Source organism: Magallana gigas, chromosome 4 (genome assembly GCF_963853765.1).
Source record: "Magallana gigas chromosome 4, xbMagGiga1.1, whole genome shotgun sequence".
In the NCBI taxonomy this organism is placed as follows: Eukaryota; Metazoa; Mollusca; class Bivalvia; order Ostreida; family Ostreidae; genus Magallana; species Magallana gigas.
Window position 1 is genome coordinate 54,274,492 of NC_088856.1, and position 25,792 is coordinate 54,300,283.

The following is a 25,792-nucleotide window of genomic DNA, read 5'->3' on the forward strand; positions in this document are numbered from 1 at the left end:
AGAAATAGTGTCCAATTATTGCATTCAGTTTATCAATTGTACCTTTAGAAGATATTGGGATACTTAGACATGATATTTTAACACCTAAAGAAAGTCAGCTCACTTATGATGTCTGAGTTCTTGCAATGTTGCAACCCTTTCAACAATATTCAAAATTTGATGGAGTTTTAGTGTGTAATTACTGAAGTATTTTTATCACTGTGATCATAACGATAAACATGTATTGGAAAACTTAAATTCCATTTTATTTTGTTCAGTGAAGTTATTGTTTGTTATTAATTTCAATATGGTTAGTACTTGTCAAATACAAAATAACTATATAATTCATAGAATCACGCAGGGAAATATACAAATATTCATTATTTATTTATTTACTGTTACTATAGAAAGGTACTAGTTTATTAGTATTCAGCTATTGTAACAATAGTAAGTACTTTATGATACAATATTGCAGCCGATGCCGCGGATGCAACACAATGCTCCGAGTTTTGAATACGTGGTCAGGTGGAGGAAGCATGGCAGCACCTTCTGGAGTGAAAAGATAATCAGAGGTCCAAACGCGAACCAGCATGAGGTGGATGTGGATGATGTTTACGGATTGTACGACGTACAAGTAATGGCCAAAAACAGCCTAGGAAACTCATTCCAGCCCGTGTTCACCTTCAGAGGTCACTCAGGGGAGGGAGGTAAGATTGATGGGGGAGGGGGGGGGGAAGGTTCACCTAGTTGATAGGGATACTGTAAGATTCTTTATTAAACGCATGAAATTAATTTCCGCGTAGAATTGCGAGAAGTAATCCTCACTTATTTTAAAATCTCGCTTTTTTTTTCAGACGGTTTTGAACTATAGGAAATTTAAACAAAAAATTGGTGATTGCGATTTTATCTTCTCGCAATTTGATACAAAACGGTGGTTCAGGATATCACGGAATTAAGTACTCACGTAAAATAAGGATTTACAGTAGACAGTGGTCTTTGTTAAATGCTTGTAGTATCAATTCCTGATAGGAATTTATTGAATTATAAAGTCAGTATACAGTTTTGATTGAAGCTCTTGACTCTCGCTTTATTTTTTTTTTTTTGAGAGTTTGGAATTGATTGGTAGAATTCAGAATCAATCATGGATTGTTAGAATTGAAAGTAATATAATGATTGTTATGAATTTTCATTTGTGTAGTATGAGTTTTATCCCAATTCTTTTAAGTGTTAGAAAGCAGTCTATGTGCAATAAAGAGACAAGACAAAATGATTGATATATTGAGCATGGTATTGTGTCATTGTTCTTATCAGAAGTATTGTTATTATTTACCATCCTTATAATCACTGTGTCTAATTATTTCAGACCCTCTGATAAAGCCTCGTGATTTTCGAGTTGACCCCACCCGTGGTAATCGGCCACATGAAGCCCATTTTATTTGGGAGTCTATCGATCCATTGGATGAAATGATTAGGGGAAAGTTCAGAGGTTACAAGGTAAGGTCAAAGCATACATGTTTACCTCCAGTGGTGAAAAAGAGGTTGATTAAAAGCCCAGAATAAGTAGCATTGGCGCTCTCTTTTTTCGTGTATATTTTAAAGTTTTTATATACAGTTTATTAAATTGTTAAATAATCATGCTTCTTGAATTCTAATACTAATATCCATTTCCAGTTAAAGCAACCTTAGTTTATTTCATTGATGCAAATTTTTCAGCTAAAGTGCAGTTATTAAAAAAAAAATTAGATGTGCACAATTGAGAATCAGGTATTAAACAAAATTGATAATCACATTTATACTGAGACAACATGCCTTATTTGTAAGGTTATGTCTGTTGCTATAGTAACAGTACTGGGAATCAAGAGTCTATGTCTCAGAGAGTCTATAGTTTCTAATTATTGTTTATGTTTTGTCGCTATAGTTACAGTACTGGAAGTCCAGTGAAGGTCGCCGTAACAAGATAGAGGTTCCTATTGTGATCGACTCAGACACGGCCAACCTGAGACATGATATCAGAGCCTCCATCTTTGACCTGCCGGCCAACACCGCATTCCGTGCCCAAGTGTCCGTGATGAACGGGCACCGTGCGGGGCCCCCCAGCGACACCATCGACTTCAAGACATCAGAGGGAGGTCGGTTCTGTAGAATTTCATGAAATTCTTGGATACTGGTTTTCTATTAAATATGTGTTTTTTTTTATTTCATTTGTTTGGAAGTAGTTCTTAAACTGTGATTGAATGTTTTATAGTTCCTGGTCCAGTCCGTAATCTACAGTCGGATGAAGTGGACAGCCACCACGCGGTGCTGAAGTGGGACCCGCCTGATGAGCCCAATGGGTTACTCCAAGGTTATGACCTTGGTTATCAGAAAGGTAAGAAATGCCCCTGACCTGATATACAACCATCTTAAAAGGAAACTTGGGGGATATATGAATTATGTTTTTGACATTCATTGCCTATATGACAGGTCATTGTGTATTATGTGATTTGCTGAAGTATTAGAATACCACTGTTAATCTATTGTGATCATTGAAATTTGATTCCTTTACACAGCATTTTTAATGTATGAAACCACAGAACTGGCACATATGCTTGTGTGATATAGTTAGAAAAGGGGGAAAATATATGTCAAAAAATTGTTAAGATATTTTTGATATGTCATTTGTTTCTGGTATGAATTTTGCAGTGAATGGGGAGACCCAGGGTGAGATCCGAGCGTTAGAACCAAAGATCAACAACCCCTCCCACACATCAGCGAGGATCACTGATCTACAGCCAAACAACGAGTACCGCTTCTTTGTGTGGGCAAGGACCAGCTCAGGGCTGGGAAAAAAGCAGTCAGTGAAGGTGTTAACAAAGGGTAGGTCAATACATACAAAGAGCAGGGCAATAAATGGTCAGTAGAAGTGTAAACAAAGGGTAGGTCAATACATACACAGAGCAGGGCAATAAACAGTCAGTGGAGGTGTTAACAAAGGGTGGGTCAATACAATCACAGAGCAGGGCAATAAACGGTCAGTGAAGGTGTTAACAAAGGGTAGGTCAATACATACAAAGAGCAGGGCAATAAACGGTCAGTGAAGGTGTTAACAAAGGGTAGGTCAATACATACAAAGAGCAGGGCAATAAACAGTCAGTAAAGGTGTTAACAAAGGGTAGGTCAATACATACAAAGAGCAAGGCAATAAGCGGTAAGTGAAGGTGTTAACAAAGGGTAGGTCAATACATACAAAGAGCAGGGCAATAAACAGTCAGTAAAGGTGTTAACAAAGGGTAGGTCAATACATACAAAGAGCAGGGCAATAAACAGTCAGTAAAGGTGTTAACAAAGGGTAGGTCAATACATACAAAGAGCAAGGCAATAAGCGGTAAGTGAAGGTGTTAACAAAGGGTAGGTCAATACATACAAAGAGCAGGGCAATAAACGGTCAGTAAAGGTGTTAACAAAGGGTAGGTCAATACATACAAAGAGCAGGGCAATAAACAGTCAGTGGAGGTGTTAACAAAGGGTAGGTCAATACATACAAAGAGCAGGGCAATAAACAGTCAGTAAAGGTGTTAACAAAGGGTAGGTCAATACATACACAGAGCAGGGCCGAAAAACCATCAGTGAAGATGTACAGAATGTAAAAGTGTTTCAAATGAAATAAAGACCAGACCAAGACAATAAGCAGTCAGTGAAATGCCAAAATTATGGTTTCGTTTGATTTGATAGTCATTTAGAACACCAAGTTTTTGGAACTTGGTTATTGAGTTGGTACAGAAAATCAAATTTTAATGATCAGAAGTAAGATATGTGACAACATTCATAAAACCATTGTCCATGAACTAATCTGTCTTTGAAACTGTCAGTTTTACTTAATCCACAAAAATCTGATGCCAAATAATATTGTTCTATCTATTGTAGTAAAATCTAAAAGATATAAATTCATTTTTGTGATGTTATTAAGATTGAGAGAACCTGAATCAAGTCCACCAATTTTGATTACATTTACATAAATACGGTCCATCACTAAATTCCTCTGCACTGAATTCAAGATTCCCCACATAATTAGCTTTGATGTTGATTGAATGTTTCGGCTCATTGCATACATTCTCATTACTTTCATAGTGTTTTTTTTGGAAAAATCACTAGATGCAATGGCCTTTTTAAACATTAAACGTGTTGCCATGGTGATACTGCCGAGTTCAGGACGTGAGCTTTCTAGGGAGGTGACGAGATTGATATTTTATCGTCGGTAATACTTATCTTCTCTAATGGAGTCGCGCTAAAATCCCAGCACAGAAATTGTGTTCATTAACTTTTTTTTACAAGATTAATGGTTGCATGGGTCGCGATTAAAACGCGTTCACCATACAGAGAGGCTATAATTGTTTTCTTTACGATAATGTCCATATTGATTGCGGTATCTTCAGAGAGAGAGAGATCGTTCCGATTTAATGACTCTTCAATAGATTCAATTTTTTTTCTCTTTCAATTAAGTTTCTGTTATCTCGCCATGGTGGTTAGATTTATTTTTTCCCAATCGAGAAAAAAATTTCAAAATTTTGATGTATGTTGCATTTTTATGTATAAACAAAGCTGAAAGTCTATGATGTAATGAGCTGTAATGATGTATCAGTTCTATGCTCCAACTGAAATTAATCAATTGAAATAATGAAAGAATGATGTTACCTGTAGGTCAGACAGGCAGTCCTCTTCCTCAATATTTTGTCTTGCATCCTTGAAGTATTAAATTTCGGCGATTCATTCTTTGTGTTTTAATATATATTTAAGAGATTTTTATTTCTAGCCAAATTAAACTGTATTTTGTAAGTTGTACTGTAGATTGGCAAATAATCACGATGATTTTAATTTAAGTATGTTCCTGATTTTCCTGTGGAATTAAACCCATCATGAATAATATCATTAGTTTTTAAAAACGTTACAATGCTTATCCTCTGATCAATTGATTTTCTAGCACATGAAATTAAACTTATCGCGATTGGTACTTTATTAGAAATCGTCAAATTTTAGGAATTAAAACGACTTACAGTATCTCATTTTTTGTACTATCTGCCTTAGACTTGTGTTTGTTGCATTCAGTGGTCAGCTCAAACCATCTCAAGCTGGTTTTACAATTTTGGCATTGTTAATTGGTCAAAGAGCAAACTAGGGAGTTGCAATATAATGCATAGATGGCTGAACCCTTAGGCAGGACATTAGAAAAACCTATTTAATGTGTCATTTACTGGTGATATACTTTGTTTTTCAGTCAGTACATAATTCTAGGTGCAATAATGTCATATCTACTGGTATAATCTACTAGTATTTACATTTTTACTGATTTATTTTTTCTGAATTAAAAAAAAACCACATGAACAAATGGCCAATTAAAACTCCTGTCATTTTGTCAGGTTCTCATTCACAGAGAGAATGGGCCTCTTTAGTTTAATCAGCTAAAGCCCAGAATAAACTATGTCTCTATAATGGTTTTATACTCAACTGAATTGATCAAGTTAAGTTTTGATATTCATGATGATGAATTATGAAGTATATGGTGGTAAAAAATGTTGTAAGATATATTTCTTAATAAATGAGTCGTGTTGAACCGATTCTTTTTTTTTTTTTTTGGAGGGAGGGGGTTATATGTGTAATTGTATAATATTAACTAATACAGTGCCTTTTCCTGGATCATTTTAGGCTATGCCAACAGTCAGATGGCCAGTATCCACCAATTAGGAATCAATTTAGCATCACATGACATTGGTATCAAATTTAGAGTTCTAGTGATTCTTGGAGTGGTTTGGACATTGATGAATCTCGTCTTCCACTGACATCCTACAGGGAGAGAACAGCCAGGGGATACGTTGTCTTCAATACTTATATTACTATCATGTTGTGGGACCCTAAGTCAGACGGACCAAGGAAGATCCTACTACCGTCAAACTTTGAACAAAAATACCTGTGGATTGTGAATTGGATGAAGTCCTCTGTTCTGGCGCCGAAATATGATTAAAGATAGATGATAACTATAAAGGTTTACAGATGCAAACAGATTATATTAGACATCCTACAGTTTACATAAGGATCATGAAGCCATGTCATGGCAGAACAAACAAAACTAGAATCTATATTGTGATATCATGATGTGATTCTTTATTTTCTCAGCAATAAGTTTTTACTTAATCAGCACTTGATGTTATTTACAAGGAAGGACTTTCTTGACATAAAGACAGTACTATGAAAGATTCTGTGAAGTTTCAGTGGTATATATAGAGCTGTGAATGAATGCACTCGGACATCAGGATATACCAATGTTCATTGGTGTAAAAAACGTTGATGTGAAATTTTCAAGGATGAAACCACAGACACATGAAAAAAATTCCCCTTTACAAGCTCACCAAAGGTTTCAGTGTGATGTGAAATGGTCTAGTCCTCTGGTGTATGTGTAAGACACGATCGCCACCCCAGTGGAGGCTGCCATGTCTCGGAGACGATCACCAATCTATTACCCACAATCATTCCCAGTTGTATGAATTCCATAAACATTCCAAATGATATGAAGAAGATTGTCTGCATGCATTATTCAAGATGGCGTGGAATGTGTCATTAGAGTGACTCAAGGGCTTCTGTTCCCTCTAGGAATTGTGTCGTTTCTTTCGCAGCCAAAACTCGTTTCATCTTTTGTTTTGTTCTGTCTGTTAGTGCTTTACAATGTGAGAGGACTCGGAGAAGCTTGATAGAGGCCATGGAATGTCTAGTGCTGTCTATCGGATGTACCTCCTGATTTCTGTGCCATAAGTTCACGTATTAGCCGGTTGAAGGCTTAATAAACACCTCAAACATAAATATTTGCACACAATGGCTGAAATTGTTCAAATTATGGTAATTGTGAATTTTTTTTGTCTCGTATTTTGTGCAAAAGCAATGTCTTGTCAAGTTTGTATTTATGTCACAAAATATAGCAGTATTTGTGAAATATTGATTCCTATTTTTAACTTTTTGTCATTGAATGATTGACACTGTGCATGCATGACTATACATGTGCAATATCTGAAAGGAGTTTCATCATGTCTATATATAGTTACAAGTAAATATTTATGTGCATATATGTATACAATGTAAATAACATTGTAATGTTCTAGTCAAACTATGATGAAAAATGTTCTGATTGAGGAATGTGAATGGAAAATTTTTGATATTTATCAATTATTATATATAAATTGAAATATTCCATGCACATTGTACATGAGTGTGTGGAATTTCATATTCATAGCAAAGTAACTTCATTGTTGGATAAAGTTGAGTAATTAATTAATGAAATAAGAAGGTTTCATTCTAGAAACTAGTTCTATCATAATTTATATTTGTGTTGTAATTCACTCAAATTTGCTGTGAATATGATAGTTAAAAAACTTGTAATTATTGAAAAAGAGAACCCATAAACGATAGAGTTGTTTCAGCAAAGCAAATATGGACCCATTGTTTTAGGTTGAATGGTTGTTGACTATTTTTTCATGGATGATTTGTCAATATCTGTATTTCTGCTTTAATATTTTTATTGAAATTGATGAAATATGGGAGAATGTTTCTACCAATCAATCCTCATATTCAAAGGTTGTGAACTTTTGTAAGTTTCTGTAGTTACAGCTTATCTATCTCTGTTTGTTCTGTAGATAAAAGTATCCTCATCCAACTCATCCTCAACACACATCTATTATAAATAATATTCAAAGAAAGATAACTAAAAAAAAAACCCATTTTTTGTCAGCGTTAGCTCCCTTAGTATACCCTTAGTATACTAAGACCGATGAAATATGCTTCACATGAACAAATTCTTTCCAAAGTTGCAAAACCATTGTTATATTTCCACACAACTTCATGGTCATCGCTTCATTTCCTACTGCACAAACGAACATTTCATTCTTGCCAAATGCACATGGACTGCATTCTGGGTAATTTCATGAACGACAAGGTTGTGCTAAGTGTTGTGACTGTTCAATTTATTTTGCCAATAACAGAAAAACCATATCAGTGAATGTTGTGTAGATGATAGTTATAGGACTACAGAATCAAATCATTTAAGTATACAACCTAACAAATGAAGCCGAGTTTAATCACAATAGATTGCAACATTAAAAATCCTCAATTTTTCAATTCGAACAAATCTATATAGTTTATAAACTGTAAAAGATGAGTATAATTTGATAAATTTCAAACTTTTAGTCTAACACCATTCTTAGGGAATTTTTTAATAAGAGACAAATAACATTTTAAGGATATTAGAATTTTGTCAGGTCACTGTTTGATTAAAAACATCTCGTATTTTTACAGATACATTATGTAATAAATTACGCATATAAAGACGACATTTTGAAAGTCAATAGACATGCTTATATGCATTATTTTTTTAACAAGTTTGTTACTTGCAAAGAAAAAATGATGTCCTATACTAATGATTAAATATCACATTATTTAATATATTGGTTATGCCAATGCCCTTTTTACTAATGAACTTGGAGTCTTGTTAATTAGTAAACAGATTTTATCTGGACAAATTGTACTACATCGTTTCATCAATTTCCTGATTTTTCTTGATTAGAAACACTTAGCTGGTGAAACTGTGCTGTTATGAATTTATCAAAAGAAAATAATAAAGAAAACATGTTCTATACAATTGAAAGAAATTGGGCCAATAACTTGAATAAAAGAAATTGAATATAATTGTTTACTTATTGAATAGGTATATGTTTTCCCCTTTACATTTGAACAAGATTATTTTTTGAATTATGGAATTCGAAGGCACTGTAGTGTAGATATTCATGTAACAAACAATGCATGTCAAGAGATGACAGCGATCAAATAGAACAGAACGTCTGGCGTTCATATTCAGCAGAGACACTGGGACACATAGGTTTACATTAAGCATTGTTCTAATATGTAAAAATGCTATTTTTAAAACCAATATATTTTTTTTGTCCGGAGGATTGAATTCGAGCTTTATATGTAAGTTTCAGATTTAACGTAATGTATGCACAAGTATCGGGTATTGGAAGCAACGTTAAGTCCAAGCAATTTTGATATTTTTTAACTATATTTGTAATAGTATATTTGCTTGATAACAAATCATTAAGAATACAGATTTACATATGTGATGTTTTCTTCTTTCACTTCTGTTTGATACTTTATAATTGAGCATTGATTTGTGCCAAATAATATTGTGTTACTTTCTCTCCTTTGTTTCCTGTATTCATGTTTATTTTGTTCATGTCTGTATCTTTTGTGTTACTTTTTAATTTACACAACCCTTTTTTCTCCATTGTTTAACTTTAGCTTATGATACACTTACTTGTTTATCTGTAAACGTACACCAAACTTGTTATGTTTATGATGCGGTCATTTAAAACAACGCTTTATACATCTGTCAAAGATCTCTTTTCCAGTACTTTGAATTTTTACTTTGTGACGTAATAAGAAACTGAGTTGAGTTATTATGATGTGGCAGTTTAAGTAACATTTTAGAAAAGTGCTATCCATTTTCCAATAATTTAGATTTTGTAAGAAAAAAATTAAAGCTGCACAAAGACATAATATTATCTGTATCATAATCCTTAATCCTTTGTTTATGTATTGAATGTATTAGTTATTGGAAAATTTGGTACACCCATTTTGTTACATATAATATTATGAACACAAATGGTATTTTGCAAAAAGAACAATTTTGAAACAGTGAAACTTTGCAGTGTCATACGAATACTCAAGACTTGTTCATTGTGTGTTGGGGTATATGTGCAATTAGATTATTTGTTGGGGGAAACGTAGATGACTGCTTTTCTTGTCCATTCGTGTTGTATAAAGTTAATTATATCTTGTTGATCATTAATATTATTAAAATCATTTTTATTTCTAAGGTTGAAAAATCTTGCTTTGTTTTTTTTTTAAAGTATATATACTAGTATTATTAATCAAACATCTCCAATTCTCAGCAATTTTCGATAACAGAAATTAATTTATGGTATCGTAGAATTGAGTCGATTGGACATTTGATATCGCAGTGTTGATAAATATTATTTCACACATTCATCAAAATATATGATTATATTTACATTCTACTGTGTTTTCCATTAAATTCTGTGATCTTCAAATGCCTCTAAATGCAACAAGTAGTCAAAGGTCAAATTGACGAGTTTTATTATGACGTCACAAACGTTGAACGCTGTAAACTGCAACGTCACAAGCGAAAATCAAAGTTCACGCTTGTGGCTGTTACTGTGGCTCTTCCATTAATATTAACTTACCCTTGGGATAAGAAAGGGATTTTAAGGTATGAATCACATTTGCAGACAAGGCAAGAAGTTTAAAAAAAATGTAAATATAAGCATTAAATCATGATTTTTTGAAGTATACACTCTCATAACTGCAGCGGTGTGTGCATACAAATTTTCATAACGCGCTAACGCGCGTTACTCAATTTGTATGCACACATCGCTGCAGTTATGAGAGTGTATACTTCAAAAAATCATGATTTAATGCTATAATGTGGTATCACAGACACCAACAATAACGAATTCTAGTCGAACGCGAAAATTCGAAAGTTTTACATGTACACATTATACATTTGTCCCACCTGGGCAATTTTTTTTTGCAATATCAAAATATCTGAATACCTGGTTACTCCGGTCCTGGGTATTTGCGTTACATTTTTAATTCCTAAAATATCCAAAAATTGGCCGTATGGCTTGCTTTTTGTGCATATTATTAAAAAATGAATCAAATAAATATGTATTACTTAAATACGATATAAAAAGGTTTTGGACAGTTTACGGTTTATGAAGAAGTGTAAACTGTTCCAAACCATATTTTATATCGTATAAAACTAATAAATATTGAATTCATTGCTTATAATTTAATTTTTTACTCTTAATTGTAGATAAAAACGGTCATTTGACCTTTAAAATGACGTAAAATTGTACAAAATTCAAACGAAACGTCAGGCGTATTGATACGTTTTTGACGTTAGTCTTACTATGACGTAGGCAACATTCTTTATACGATATAAAATAATTTGTTAGCCAATCAGAAAGCACGTTACAACCAGAATTAAATTTATTAAAAAATGAATCAAATAAATATGTATCGCATAGCCCCCTAACTCCGTCACTACCCTAACTCCGTCACTTTCGGGAAACTCCTCGCCGTTTGAAATCAAGTACGATTATGACGTCATTTTTTACATGTCAAAAATCTTTAATCAAATGTCAACAATTTGCAACGGATAAATTTAAGAATGTGTCAAAAAATAACAGAATTAAACCTTGTTCATTTTATGCACCAATAATTGTGTGAAATCAGCTAAAACTTTTTCACGGGTGCACTAAAATATCGATATTTCTGACATGCGGGCCCATTCGATCATTTACGGTGGTCAGCCATTTTTAGAGATGTCAAGATGAAACATATCACATGTAATACATTTTTGATTAAAGGTCATATGAAACGATTTTTAACACTATGATTTTCTTTCATGAATATAAAGCTTGGTATAAACAAATGTTAAAATACATGATGTAAGATTTTTTTGTCTTTGCATTACTGAGAAATAACCGTGAAAACTGAGCACCTGGAAAAATTCTTGCATGCTTATCGTTCTTGATTTTGTGGATTTATGACGTCACAAAGACCCACCGATGTAAACAATGCATTAAAACTAGTGTTATTTTACAGTAGTTTATCGATTAAATTTTAGTAGTTTTTGCATATATGAACGTGTCTTTCTTTTCAAATGAGATCATTTGATTTCGTAGTAGCCTACAGATGACTTAGTTTTAATTGGTCGTTAATGAATAAATCTAATATCAGCTTCTCACAAAAGTAAAATCATGATGAAGATCCCGTACCGGATTGGAAATTTAACGAACGAAATGCTCCAACATTTACAGCTGATTAATGAATTATCCTTATCCTTTTGAAATAGAAACATCATTTTCTTTTTCGGTACGTATAATGATTGAGCTACATTTAAAGGGAATTAAAGCATTTAAATTGATTTGATTTATTTTGTCACATAAAAAAGTATATAAGGCAGGCCAATGAAAATGTTTGAGGCATTGTGTACATAGTTTGTATTTAAGAGCTGCTATAAAATGCCGCAAAATTATTCTTAAATTTATTTCGAAATAACATAAATTTCTGACTTATTGATATATACATGTAGCAATATCTTTAGAAAATACTTTGTGTACACGTGTATTAACGTTTTATTAAATTAGATCGCGGAAATATGGCATTTACGGATTTAGAAATGTATCGGTAAAATAAATCGGTTGTTTGATAAAAATAGTTGTGAACGAATGTGAAGATAATCAACAGATTTTATTAAGAACAAGCATCAATAATGATAAAAAAAAAACCCGAAAGAAAACATTGCAGAAGAAAGTGAGATAAAAGGGATCTGTGAGTAAACACCGCACATACACGTTGTAAAATCAAAACACCGCACATTCAAGTACACGTTTCAAAAACAAAGCATTTGAAGAAATTTCTCTTAGACTAAAAATAATTAAATGGTAACATATTTGTGAATTTGAAAGTGAAACAAACAATATAATCGTGAAGCGAATGAGGCACAATGAGGCCTACAAGTTGTTTAGAAAAAAAATCTTAATGAATTGCATGAACGTGCGAATGGGAAAAGACGATCAGACTTATTTTTGAATTTGTCAATTTCATTATATAGATCAAAATAAAACATATAAATATGCTTATATTAAAATTATATTATACTTGCATGTGGATCTATGAAGAAAATCATTTATTCTCCCTGCAGTCTCGAAACTGAATATCATTATGAACACGCTATTACATGTAAATAAAAACGCACACGATTTCATTTCTTGAGAGAAAAAATACTGACGTGGTTGATTATTGTATAATTATACAAGTTTTTATATAAAATAGTATTTTTTTTTCTTCTAAAATGCTGCAAAATGACATGGATATTTGTATTCACAACAAAGCTTTATAAGGCGATTGGGTCTTACTGACGTCATAAGCAAGGGAGGTAAGCCGCGTAAGTCAATGTTCCTTTTCCCGATTAAGTAATTTTGATCGACTGTGGCGCTCACATTTTGCATAAAATATCCAAAAAACAATGTCAGTCTTATTAAATAGGCACTTATGAACTCATTCCCGTATATAACTCAATATGGTCAGGATATCGTTTCATATGACCTTTAAGGTAATACACATTTTTTTCAATCCGCAATAGCCTTTATGCACTATTCTTGATGATTACGTCAAATCGCTCATGCCGTAACTTTTGCCTTATACAGGGTATAGATATATCCGGTATATCGCTATTTAGAATATGATACATTTCTAAAAATGTAATAAATAAATAATATAATAAGTAATATATTAATTAATGATATAAAATATTTGAAATAAGTAAGGACATAAACCGAACAACATCCATACATTATGAAAAGGCCATTGTGATTGTTGTTACATGGACCCATATTTTATTCTGGCGATCATTTCATTTCGGTGAAATTAAATACAATTAAATTGTATGCACCATTTTTACTTATTATAACTTAGACTAGATACAAATGGAGTTTTAACTTAATTGTTAATGTGTCTTCATTCCCTGCCATATCATAGAGCATGTGGGTGACGGAGTTAGGTTCATAAGATATAATAAGCACGCGTGATAAACGTCGTATTCAGAGGGCTTATTTGAATAAAAATAAAAATATTTTTGTTAATAATTTTATAAATTATATTGTTTTAGATTATATTTAGTGATTGCAAATGATAAAAACCACAAAAAATAATTTACAGAGAAACGCGGGACGTTTTCTGCTTATGGTGACGGAGTTAGGGGGCTATGCGATATTACTTAAATACGATATAAAAAGGTTTTGGACAGTTTACGGTTTATGAAGAAGTGTAAACTGTTCCAAACCATATTTGTTATTGTATAAAACTTATAAATATTGAAATCATTGCTTATAATTTAATTTTTTGCTATTAATTATAGATAAAAACAGTCATTCGCTTTTAAAATGACGTCAAATTGTACAAAGTTCAAATGTTACGTCAGATGGATTGATACGTTTTTGACGGTAGTCTTACTATGACGCCTTACAACCAGTTTTATTATTTAAAAAAAACCCCACAGATTTATTTAAGGAATGAATTTAATTTCTACATATGTTATACGATATAACATAACTTGGGGCAGTTTACGCTTTATATAAACCGCAAAGATGTTTATAAAAAAGCGTAAACTGTTCCAAGTTATGTTATACTCGTATAACATAGGTAGAAATTAAATTTATTCCTTATAATTTAATTTTCTATCACTAAAATCGGAAAATAGGGCCCATTATTTAGTAAAAAGATGTTAATTTGTACAAAATTTAAACGTAACGTCAAGCGGATTACTACGTTTCGCACGCACGTCGCATTGTGACGTAGGCAAGTTATGTTATACGACATATATGAATTTGTTGAGCCAATCAAATGAGGCGTTACAATCAGAATTAAATTATTTGTAAATGAAATTCACAAAAGCCCTTTAAAATTCAGAATATTTGAGCATAACTTTTTTCTTATTATCTATTTTGCTAGAATTTAAAGAAAATTTGACATGGTGTTGTGTCAGTTTATACACCCACTTGGACATGTAATTCTTCTTACTTAGACGATTTTACGTCAAATATATTGGTCATTCATTTCTATTGTACATCGTCAAGTTCAATAGTGTGTAAACAGAGGTATTTGACTATAAACGTCAAAAGTGACGTCATCAATGACGCTTTTATAGAAACTACATTAGTACAGTTGTGCACATTTTTGCACTAGTCGAAGGGATTCGTTTCGGAAGTTGTACTTGTTTAAAGATACTATGTTTGCAATACAAACAAAAAGACGAAATCGAATGATTATACAATTCAATATAGCATTGAATCATGATTTTTTGAAGTATACACTCTCATAACTGCAGCGGTGTGTGCATACAAATTGAGTAACGCGCTAACGCGCGTTACTCAATTTGTATGCACACACCGCTGCAGTTATGAGAGTGTATACTTCAAATAAACATGATTTAATGCTTATATTTACATTTTTTTAACTTCTTGCCTTGTCTGCAAATGTGATTCATACCTTAAAATTCCTATCTTATCCTAAGGGTAAGTTAATATTAATGGAAGAGCCACAGTAACAGCCATAAGCGTGAACTTTGATTTTCGCTTGTGACGTTGCAGTTTACAGCGTTCAACGTTTGTGACGTCATAATAAAACTCGCCAGTTTGACCTTTGACTACTTGTTGCATTTAGAGGCATTTAAACATCACGGAATTTAATGAAAAAACACAGTAGAATGTAAATATATAGAAATAACAATACAACAAATGAAAAATGATGGAACATAAATTTAAGATACTATATAGTATTTCAGATGAATAGAAAATATTTTTCTATAATTGACAGTTGTCTTATATATTTCAGAACTAATATATGAGTTTCTGCACGTTTCTCCCGAGTTTTGCAGACGGCATGTACATGAATATGTCTGTAGGCGAGTTAAATAGAGGGTTCTTTTTAAACTTTAAATTAGCCAAAAATCGTGGACTTAGTTAACGTTCTTTAGATTTTTAGCTCACCTCAGCCAAAGGTTCATGTGAGCTTTTCTGATCATCTCTTGTCCGTCGTCCGCCCGTTTGTATATATCCGTCCTTCCGCCCGCCTCTTTGTAAACTTTTGACATTTCTAAATTCTTTTTTAGACCCACTGGGTTTAATTTACTCACATTTGATATAAAGCATCATTAGAAAAAGGGGATTCTAGATTATTAAATGAAAGGGCCTTATTCTTTTTAAAAGGGAGATAACCACGAAACAGTGATTATAGAGTGTATGTTTTAATAAAACTACTCAAGAACCACTGCTTCAGAAATGCTAATAGTTACACAAAAACATATACATGTATATATATTGTGAAAATATTAAATCTTTAGAACCATTGACCCAGACCGACGTCCCCAAATATAGGGAAACTGATCAAAATCTTCTCCTTAATATTGTAGAATATTCGACCCCGACACCGCATTGGGGCCTCAAACAGGCACGTAGCATCGGGGGGGGGGGGGGGGGGGGGCAGGGGGGCCTGGCCCCCCCCCCCCACACACTTTTTCTCGCACCAAATAATTTTCTTAAATTTACATAGTAAAAATTGAATTATCATGGGGTTGCTCACCCCCCCCCCCCCCATCCCACCCCACTTTTGAGAGAGAGAGAAAGTGGGGGCGTTGTTTTTTTTTTTTACATTAGATTTTGAGAGAAAAATCTTTAAAAATCTTCTTGTGTGGAAGCATTCTAATGGTGGTGTAGATTTAAGTATTCCAAAGCCATTTCCTCGACGCGCTGAACTATCCTTATTAATTTGCAACTCCGGATCCTTGGCCATTGCCCCTTGGGTTGCATCAGCTTCCGCCAAAAATGTGGACGCTCATTCCAAGAACAAGGTACATGTACATGTACCAGTCGTGGACTACACTGAGGTGTGACGGACGGCAGCTAGGGTCCTTCCTCTACGTCTACTCAATTGCTTGACACTTCTGGTGGTCTTTGCTCTTGCCTTGGTGAAACTGGCCACGGCGTTTTTCTTTGTTTGTAAGGGAGGCATAACATAAGTCTTGGAGGCTAAAACAATTCTTTTCAGTGCAGAAAACGCCGGGAATGGCTGCTTGAGTAAGAGGAGAAACCCACCATGTGCGCCCCTCTTTATAATTGCAGTAACTGGTGAAAAGTTTCTAAAAACCTCGCCCCTTTTTTTTCTCGAAAATCAATTAAGTGCGTTTAATTTGCAATTGCATTGAACGATCTTATTTGAGATAGTGGTAGTAATTAAATATTTAAGGTAGGAAAACCCATCTTTAGGTAAGCATAAACATTTTTGAAAAAAAAATCATTTGTCCCAGAGAAAGGGGGGTTCAAACCCCGGAACCCCCCCTCCCCTGTCCTCTAGATCAGCCAATGCAATATACCTAGGGTGATGTATATAGATTAGGTACATAGCTGTATTATGGCAAACTGTGTGTGTCTTGACGTCATGTTTTAGACTTGATCAAGCATCGTTGCGACAAATTATTCTGCTTGGGATAACAATATAATAAATGTTTTTTTGCATAAACTAATGTGTTGAGCATGCCTGTCGTGGAAAATATAAAACAGACAGCAACATTGTCTACATTTATTTTTGAATTGACTCTCGTATATTTTGTGGATGCAATTAATTAAGGAAAGTATATCCTGGCATATATAGGGCGCACGTGTCATCTCAATATCCTTGCAAACTATTAAAATTGTTGAATATTTTTTTGAATGCTGGATTTGTCGAATATCGAATTCAGATCAAAAAAGGCAGCTTTCGGAAATAAACTACGTTAATTTTTAAATGATTTTTTTCCGTACTTGGAGGAAGGGTGGCAGTTTGGAAAGGATTCCCAGGGTCTAACACGTGGGGTATTTCGAGTCAATTTACCCAGCAAATGTCTGGTATTTGTCTAAAATTATCAAACGAGGAAAGATGTTGGCATGGTTTGCATTTATCATATTAAGTTTTGTACTTTTCATTTATTGAAGCTCTTGTTGAATTTTTCACCCTTTTATTATAGATTACATTTAAGTATGTATGCGAGTTTATATCATTTGATTAAACGTAAATTTAATTTGCATGACTGATCAAAGAGAGATAACTCCTATCACATTTTAATAAAAGTTTTATCAAATTGATTAATCAGAGCACTTTGGTTTTTTGTTTTGTTGAAACAAAAATAATATACTAAAGAATAAGATAATATATTTGTTCGTGTTTACTGTGAAAATATATTAACAATGGACACGATTTTAAAATGCAAAATAAGTCCGCACCCCCCCCCCCCCCCTTGGAACGGTTAATAGCGAATATTGTATCAAATATTACTTATTTATGTCCGATCAAACATTTTAGCCAAAATGTTTTTTATAACAATATCTTGAATTCATTAGCATAAGACAAATGTAGCACAGAAACACTAAGAAAAAGGACGATGAACGCAGATACGAAACTGGAAAAATAAAATCAGACACGTAACTACGGGAGGGGGTAAACTTATTTTGCCTACTGAGATATTACTTAGAGTTACTTATATAATTCAAAAAATAAACTTGTGTCTCTACTTTTCTATCACTGTAAGAAAATATAGAAATTATATTGAAAAGCTTTATAACAGTTCAAGAAGGTCGTAGTTACATCCTGTAATAAAGCCCTCAACCCCCCCCCCCCCCCCCCCCGAACCCTACGGATTAAAATTAGCGGAGTTTTCTGTGTTTTTTTTCCAAGTCTTGGTCCCCTTCAAATTGAAAAGCGATGTTATGTGCCTGATACCATAACATATCTAACATTTCTATCAGAATTCTGTTATCTAGCGAAACATCGACTTTTGTAGTCTTTTAACTTAGTACTTCAAACAATTGACACTTGACTGCTGTTTGCGCCAAAATCTTATTTAGAACCTCATTGCCAACTATTCTATAATCTCCGCCCATACGTTGGTATAGGCTCATTTTGATTGAAAAAATAACGCAAGTCATTCAAATCCCTGTTGCAGTTACCCTGTATACATCAGAAATGTTATTTGTAGCACATTTGAACCTTTGTAGAAAAAATAAATAAGTTCGTAAATTTTGAAACATTGACTCTGGTTTTATTCGCATTAAACATTGAATTTTAACATTTCTGTATTTTTTCATACGCGGATATAGAGAGGGAGAGTCGGTACCCCCTGAAAAACTCAATTTTCTTACTTATATAGTAAATTTGCCGAAAATATGACTCGGACCTCCTCTGGAAAAAAAATTCTGGATCCGCGCATGCATTTTACACTGAAATGAAGAGTAATTGTGCTATTTTATTCACCCTTCGTCTTACTTCTTGTGACCTTTGACCTCATCCACTTGTCAGCATGTTTAATCGTCATAATGTTTACCAACATCGATGACTAAAGTCTTAAAATACAATAGTTTGACAGAACACTTACTACTGACATATTAACCTATTGACCCATCAACCTTTTGAACTGGAAATATACAGGGGTCATGCTATAACAATGGGCAACCTGCTTACAGGGTATGGCTAAAATAAATCATCGATCCATAACCTGAGAAGATTGCTCACTTCTTCGATGGGACCTGGTCATCTCAGATGCAACAATCAGCATTGCTTCAAAATAGTCTTAGAATTAAATGTTACAGAGTTTAAAATTTCCAACTGATAATACTAACATTCAGACATTTTGCTCCATCCAATTAAATCTGAAAATCCAATTTATTTTTTTATATTTAACGCAATATTTAATTTGTAATAAAACAACAAAATCCCTTTGATTAGGTAATAAAAATAATTAAAACAAGATCACATAATTGTACACAAATCATTTATTATACACAATGATATACTCATCCAACAGAATGACATAAATTAAATGGTTTTTTTTCACATTCACTTGTTCTCATTCTTAGTGTTCATTAAACAGAATGTTTGATTGTATTCTTTTCAACTTTTAATGACAAGCATATATATATATATATATATATATATACACATGTATATATAATAGTTTGTTTGGAAAGTAAAATATTTATGCTGTCATTTTTTTACCATTAAAATCACTGCACAAAAACAATGAGTTTGTTACGATTTCCATATAGAAACTAAACAATAGTATTGTTGGTATGTAAAGAATATATGAAGGTGTTTATTTATTAACATAAACTAATTATATAATACAGATAATTAACTGTTATACACAAACAAGTATAATATATACAGTCAGTTTGTCACCATGTAATACATATAAACAATGTTACACTGCTGTGTAATGTTCTAGACATATTGTATTTTCTTCACTTTACCTGTGTGTAAGTTCTCAGCCACAAAGAGGTTGTCTCTGGTGTCCACACATAAACCCCGTGGAGTCTGTAAATGACAGTTGTCAATGTAGCGGAGGAACTGTCCGTCCTGATCCAGGATGTGGATACGGTGGTTGTAGATGTCTGCTGTCAGGATCCGACCCTGGCTGTCTGTTGTGATGCCGTATGGATAGAATGATCCCTTGGTAGTAGAGGGAGGACCAGTGTAGGTAAACCGGAGTTTCCCGGCCTGATTGACCACCACTACTGCACTGGTGTCTGACACACAGATATCTAGGTTCCTGTTCTCACTGATGTATTTAGCTCTATATAATCCACCATATGAATAGAGAGGTTGTCCTTTGTCGTCGTACTGAATACTTTGTTTCTCTGTGGAGCCAGAGTAACACACAACTTTTGTTTGTTTATCATCACTCTCCATGACAACCAGGAGGTCACCAGAGGAGGTACTACAGACGACGCGAGGTCTCCACCCCCGTAGTCTGATCACTGTCTGTATCTGTGTATTCTTCACTATGTTCACAGTTCTATCAAAGTAATCAGTATAAACTAGATCCCCACTCCTTGTCACTGCAATGTCCTGTGGAACGATCCCTGACTTGGTTTGGACTGACTTCACTAGTTCCCCACGGAGGTTGTACAGTCTCATGATGTTGTCACCACCACACGTCCACATCTCCTCATCACTCAGACAGGACACACTGCATAATCCTCTACACTCGGTGTCTATCTGTGTGATGATCCGTGGTACATCAATGAGCGGTCTGTCCGGGGGAGAGGACTCAGCACCGGGAGATTCCATGGTGTAGCCATGTTCTTCTGTTTTGATAGATGACGCTGACAGAGAACCAAACTGTTGATAAAGCTGTTCTTTGTTGATCTTCTGAGGGGTAAAACTTGGTAAGGACACTGTGAGTTTAGGAGGCAATCTTCTGAATTCATCATTCCTGGATGTGTAGGCAGAGACACGGCTGACATCATTGGAGTCCATTAACGTCTTTAGTTCAGTAATGGTCTGTGTGATTTCAGAAATGGTGTGTTTAATTTCATCTTCCTGTTTGTCTAAGACAGCCAGGTGTTTGGTGTCCGTTTCCTCCACGTTGGATTTCATGTTTCTGATAATGGTGTTTATTTCTCTATGCAAGTCTTCTCCATGTTTGTCGATTTCTGTTGTTAATTTCTGGGAGTTTTCATTCAGAGCAGATTTCTGGACTTGGTTAATGGATGCAATCTGTTTGTATTTAAGATAAATGGATTTCTCTAGTTGTTGTAAATCTTTTTGAATTATTTCTTTCTTCTTGTCCATGGTTTTAATTATTTCAATAAATTGATGGCCACGGTGTTCTTCAGAGGAAAGACATGTTGCACAAATAGGAATATCACATTGCTCACAGTAATGTTCACATAGTTTTGTGGAATGTTTTTGACACTTTGGAGTATATCCCCTCTTTTTAAATGGTACCACTTTGTGTTCTTTGGATTGATCAGATAAATGGTCCCCCTCACAGGCTTTACACAGATATTTGTTACAAATGACACAGTACATAGGGGGGCCCGGGGTCTCACAGAGATGACACCGTAACACATCCTGAAGGCTGTACTCAGGGTCCATGGTCAGACTCTATATTCGTGTTCTGAAAAATAAAACAAAAATTGGTTTAATTATATAAACAATAAAAATTACATGTAATAAGTGAGATGAGTTCTTAACAGATATTTTCTATCATCTTGCTTCAAATAACAACACCATTGTTTAAGGACAATTGCATTATCATTTTATTCAAAATTTAGAAATTTGAAGCACTGAATCTCTTTTGAAACTTAACTTCATTATTGAAAGACAAATTTATATAAGGAATAAGGAATCATTCTTTGAGTATTATAAGGTGATAATTTCGGTCGGGGCGTGATCAAATCCAATAAAGCCCGAAGGGCTTTATGATAGACCGACCGAAATTATCTCATAATATTCAAAGAATGATTCCTTATTACTTATATTTATATAATTTTAAGCCATCATACGATTATATATTTGAATATGAATAAGCAAACCCTGCTGGCGCCTCTATTTGGCGTCATTTGTATTATGGGTTATATAGTACAAAATCGATACGTAGTTTTATCACAGGCAAAGACACTGGAAAATGTAAATATATGAATATGAGTCCTAAAAAGTGCATTAATTTTGTCTTCATAAAAGTCTCATAATAGATAATTGCTTTTAAAACTTACTACTGCATCAAATAAATTCAAACAATCTTTACTATTAAAATATATTGTACACATATATTTGTTTGCGTTTTTTTTTATACTTTAATTGTTGTAAATTTTGTTACAATATTTCATTATATTAATTCTAAATAGTAGCATATTTAAAAAAAGATATATTTTTGTATACATTTTTAAATACAGTTTTCATTAGTAGTTACTAATAAATATTCCATTCCTTTACAGTTCAGATTTTATTTTAATAAACAAGAGGCCAATAGGCCTTGACGGTAACCTCCATGAGTACCACATACAAACTTGTCAAAGTCTCATATATATGTATTTAGTGAAGTTTAATTCTGGAGTAGGAAATTTATAATATTGTACAGACCACCTCCCTACCTGAAATTTTTCAAAAAGGACCATGAAACCTATAACTTTTGCAAAAAGTTAAAATCATAATAGAGTGCATGACCTGATATTGAAAAGATGCAAGATTCTGATATAAAATAATTTCCCCATTTTTGTTAACTTTCAAGATATGTTTTATGTGCATATGTTTTCATAGATAAACTGAACTCTTTCCAAATGGTTTTACAATGTCTTAACTTTGATAGACAGCTTCATTCTTTCTCTTTTTTAAATATGTGAATTTGCTTATCTCTTTCATAGAATTTCCTGAGCAGCATAAAATAATAAGACACATTTATAACCCCACCTCAGCCGTAACCCTTGCCTTACATGTATATGTAGGTGACATTATATATCATTAAAGATGACAGCTTAAAGTTTTTTTCCTAAATATGCAGTCAGTTTTTATTTTGTGTCAGCAGATGTTTTTTTAAACATTATAAATATTAACACTAATTGACCATTTTGGCCACACCCTGCATTAAGAACCTCTACCCTATACACTAGATGAATGTTTTGGCCCCGCCCTAGATGCAAATCCCTTCACTTGGAGACATGAAATTAAAAAAAAAATGATAGATGGCTTTTTTCCTTCTTTATAATAATGCAGTCAGCTTTTATTCAGTATCAGCAGAAGTAAAGAAGACTTCTTAAACATTTAAATGCTTGAACACTTTATGACTATTTTGGCCCTGCTCTAGAGTCAGAACCCCTACCTCAGGGGACATGAAATTTATGATTTTCATAGTGGGCTTCCTGGTCTAAAAAATTCTTTACTCAGTTTTCCTTACAGGTGAGTGGGAGTAGAGAAAATATTTTTTAAACATTATATGCATTTACAATAAACATCCACTTAGGCCCTACAGTCAAAACCCATACTCCAGGGGACATGAAATTTATAATTTTAGTAGAGAACATCCTGTTAACATAATTACTAAGTCAGTTTTTCATACAGATGTGTGAGAGTAGAGAAGAAGAATTTAAAACACAATATGCATTAACTCTATCTGGCCATATTGCCGCCCCCCCCCCCCCCACCTACGGGTTGAACCTCTGACCCAGGGGCCACGAGCTACACAATTTAGGCAGAGGAGTTCATGAGTAACCATGCATTTTGTTAATTTATTGTTAATTTAATGCAGACAGTGTCATGCAGGCACGACGGACGACGCACACCATATGACGACGAATGAAGACCATTTGCAATTGGTCACCTAAGTGACTCAGGTGACCTAAAAAATGCTACAGGTTGCTGTTTTTGTCCATTTTTGTTATTCAAACAAAAATCTGTTCATATTTTCTTCATTAATTTACTATTAAAGTAAGCTGATACATTTCAGCAATATTCATTGATATAGAACATTTATACTCAATGGAAACAAATTAAAGATTATAAGCATTAGATTTAAATTTTCAACAATCAGAAAATAACAGCTGACAATAATTAACCCATTTAACGATATACGCACCTTTATAAAGGCCTTTAACTCAAAATGGCGACATATCTTTAATGTTTACCATTTGTTTACACTTCCTTGTTGATGGTTCTCCCTGGCAGCCTGTAAAAATCACGTGATTGGTTTAAAGAAAACTTCCGGGTAACCCCAAAACGAGATTCAATACATCATGCGCTGATCGGGGTGGGGGTGGGGGTCCGAAACATCCCCTCTTTTCGTTTTTTTTTCATTTCTTATTTATACACAGTGAAATTACCGAAAATATACACAGGCGCCTGTTTTAGACGGGAGGTGTATTTTCTATACACAATAGAACACCTCCTGTATGAAACAGGCGTTAAGCGCTTGTCAAAATTTACCCCTCGAAACCCTCCCCCCCCCCCCCCCCCCCGGATCCGTGCATGATACTTTGTGCTACATGTAGTTAATTGTTAAAGGACAGTTAAGATAATCTTATTCATCTTAATTAAATTGTAAAAAGTTAATGAGTATCATGATAAACATGTACTAGCCGACAGAAATGAAGTCTGGCTTATGAATTTCAACATAACGTTTGACATATGAATATTGATGTTATAATATGTGTGTGATCGGAAGAACACTTTTGTGACTCCAATCTTATGAGTTGGTATATAAAATTGAACTCCCTGATGTGTAGGTCTCTATATCTCTTCTTCCAGACCTAGTTTTTCTCCGACTCCATCGCGTCTAACTGTCGTCTGTTCTGTCTGTCTGTTGACTGGTCCTCTGTCTCTATATAAGAGGAACTGGGTGGTTTCGCCCTCGTTATACGCGTGCTCTGAGACGTTTCGCCCCTGATTAAATACAAGTAATAAATCAAGTAAATAGTTGAAGCATAGATAGGTTTTATCCGATTACCTGCAATTATATCTTTAAGAATCCGTAATGTACTATCAAATTATGGATTTTTTCAAATAGACAAACCATGAATTTAGTTTATTTTGCGACATTTTTTTGTCAATCTAAGTCTTGCAAATATATTTGATCCCAGTAAATGTTGTAACATATAAACGTTAGTTATGAATGCCCATTGGCGGATCCAGAGGGGGGGGGGGGGGGGGGGTCCGGGGGTTGGACCCCCCCCCTTTCTCTGGGACATATGATTTTTTTTTAAAACGTTTAATGCCTACATGTGTTTAAAGGCAATTTTTCCCATTTTTAATAGAAATACTGTAATTATCTCAAATAGATGCTTTTAAAATTGCTTATTTAGAGAATTTCGTACGGCGTCCCATAATTTTGTTCTTATATGAAAAAAAAACTATCGATTTTTTATCGAAATAAAGTACATTGTACTCCCCTTCAGCATCTGGTGTTTACTACTACACTGAGTAAACATGTGGAAAATCAAAGAAAAAATACGAGACGTCGTCCTTTCAGAGTGCGCGCACAGTATTAGACTATATTTTTAAAACAGGAAATAGGGAAATATGTAATTTTATATACCAATCTGTACGAATGCGTGTGGACTTCAATAAAAAATGTAATAACATGTAGGATTTTTATTTATATTTGATAAATCGGTGTTAAAAACTTAAAATTTTACTAAAAATGGCATGTAGATAGGTAACACTTTTAAGATACATATCTCAAATAAACTACAATATCTCAGTGAATGTTCATTTTGGGGGGAACATTTTTGGCGGACTAATTACTGTGATGATGTAACAGATATACGTCATAACGTTTTTGACGTAATCAATGCCAGAAATCAACGCCGGGTCAAAGAATTCTCAGAATGAAGATGTAGATGGGTAA

At 33.8% G+C, this 25,792-nt stretch overlaps 2 protein-coding genes across 11 annotated transcripts in view; one reads left to right on the top strand and one right to left on the bottom strand.

Moving 5' to 3' along the window:
• Window positions 1-9,878, top strand: part of LOC105334346 (neuroglian) — a 55,434-nt gene extending 45,556 nt beyond the window's left edge. For all 8 annotated transcript variants that reach the window (XM_034452304.2, XM_066083025.1, XM_034452301.2 and 5 more), the window contains exons 5-10: window positions 455-686; window positions 1,343-1,473; window positions 1,898-2,108; window positions 2,225-2,347; window positions 2,662-2,835; window positions 5,659-9,878. In XM_034452304.2, coding sequence (XP_034308195.2) covers window positions 455-686; window positions 1,343-1,473; window positions 1,898-2,108; window positions 2,225-2,347; window positions 2,662-2,835; window positions 5,659-5,792 — 1,005 coding nt within the window. In that variant the 3' untranslated portion in view covers window positions 5,793-9,878. The remainder of the gene's footprint in view (window positions 1-454; window positions 687-1,342; window positions 1,474-1,897; window positions 2,109-2,224; window positions 2,348-2,661; window positions 2,836-5,658) is intronic.
• Window positions 9,879-19,521: 9,643 nt separating this feature from the next.
• LOC117683192 (E3 ubiquitin-protein ligase TRIM71-like) overlaps window positions 19,522-25,792 on the bottom strand; it is a 182,662-nt gene continuing 176,391 nt past the window's right edge. Inside the window, exons 1-3 of one of the 3 annotated variants that reach the window (XM_066083052.1) lie at window positions 24,026-24,813; window positions 21,990-22,074; window positions 19,522-21,571 (exon numbers count right to left, since the gene is read on the bottom strand). In XM_066083052.1, the coding sequence (XP_065939124.1) occupies window positions 19,891-21,549 (1,659 nt within the window). In that variant the 5' untranslated portion in view covers window positions 21,550-21,571; window positions 21,990-22,074; window positions 24,026-24,813 and the 3' untranslated portion in view covers window positions 19,522-19,890. Of the gene's footprint in view, window positions 21,572-21,989; window positions 22,075-24,025; window positions 24,814-25,792 lie in introns of those variants that run through there. The other 2 variants (XM_066083051.1, XM_066083053.1) reach the window with 2 other exon arrangements.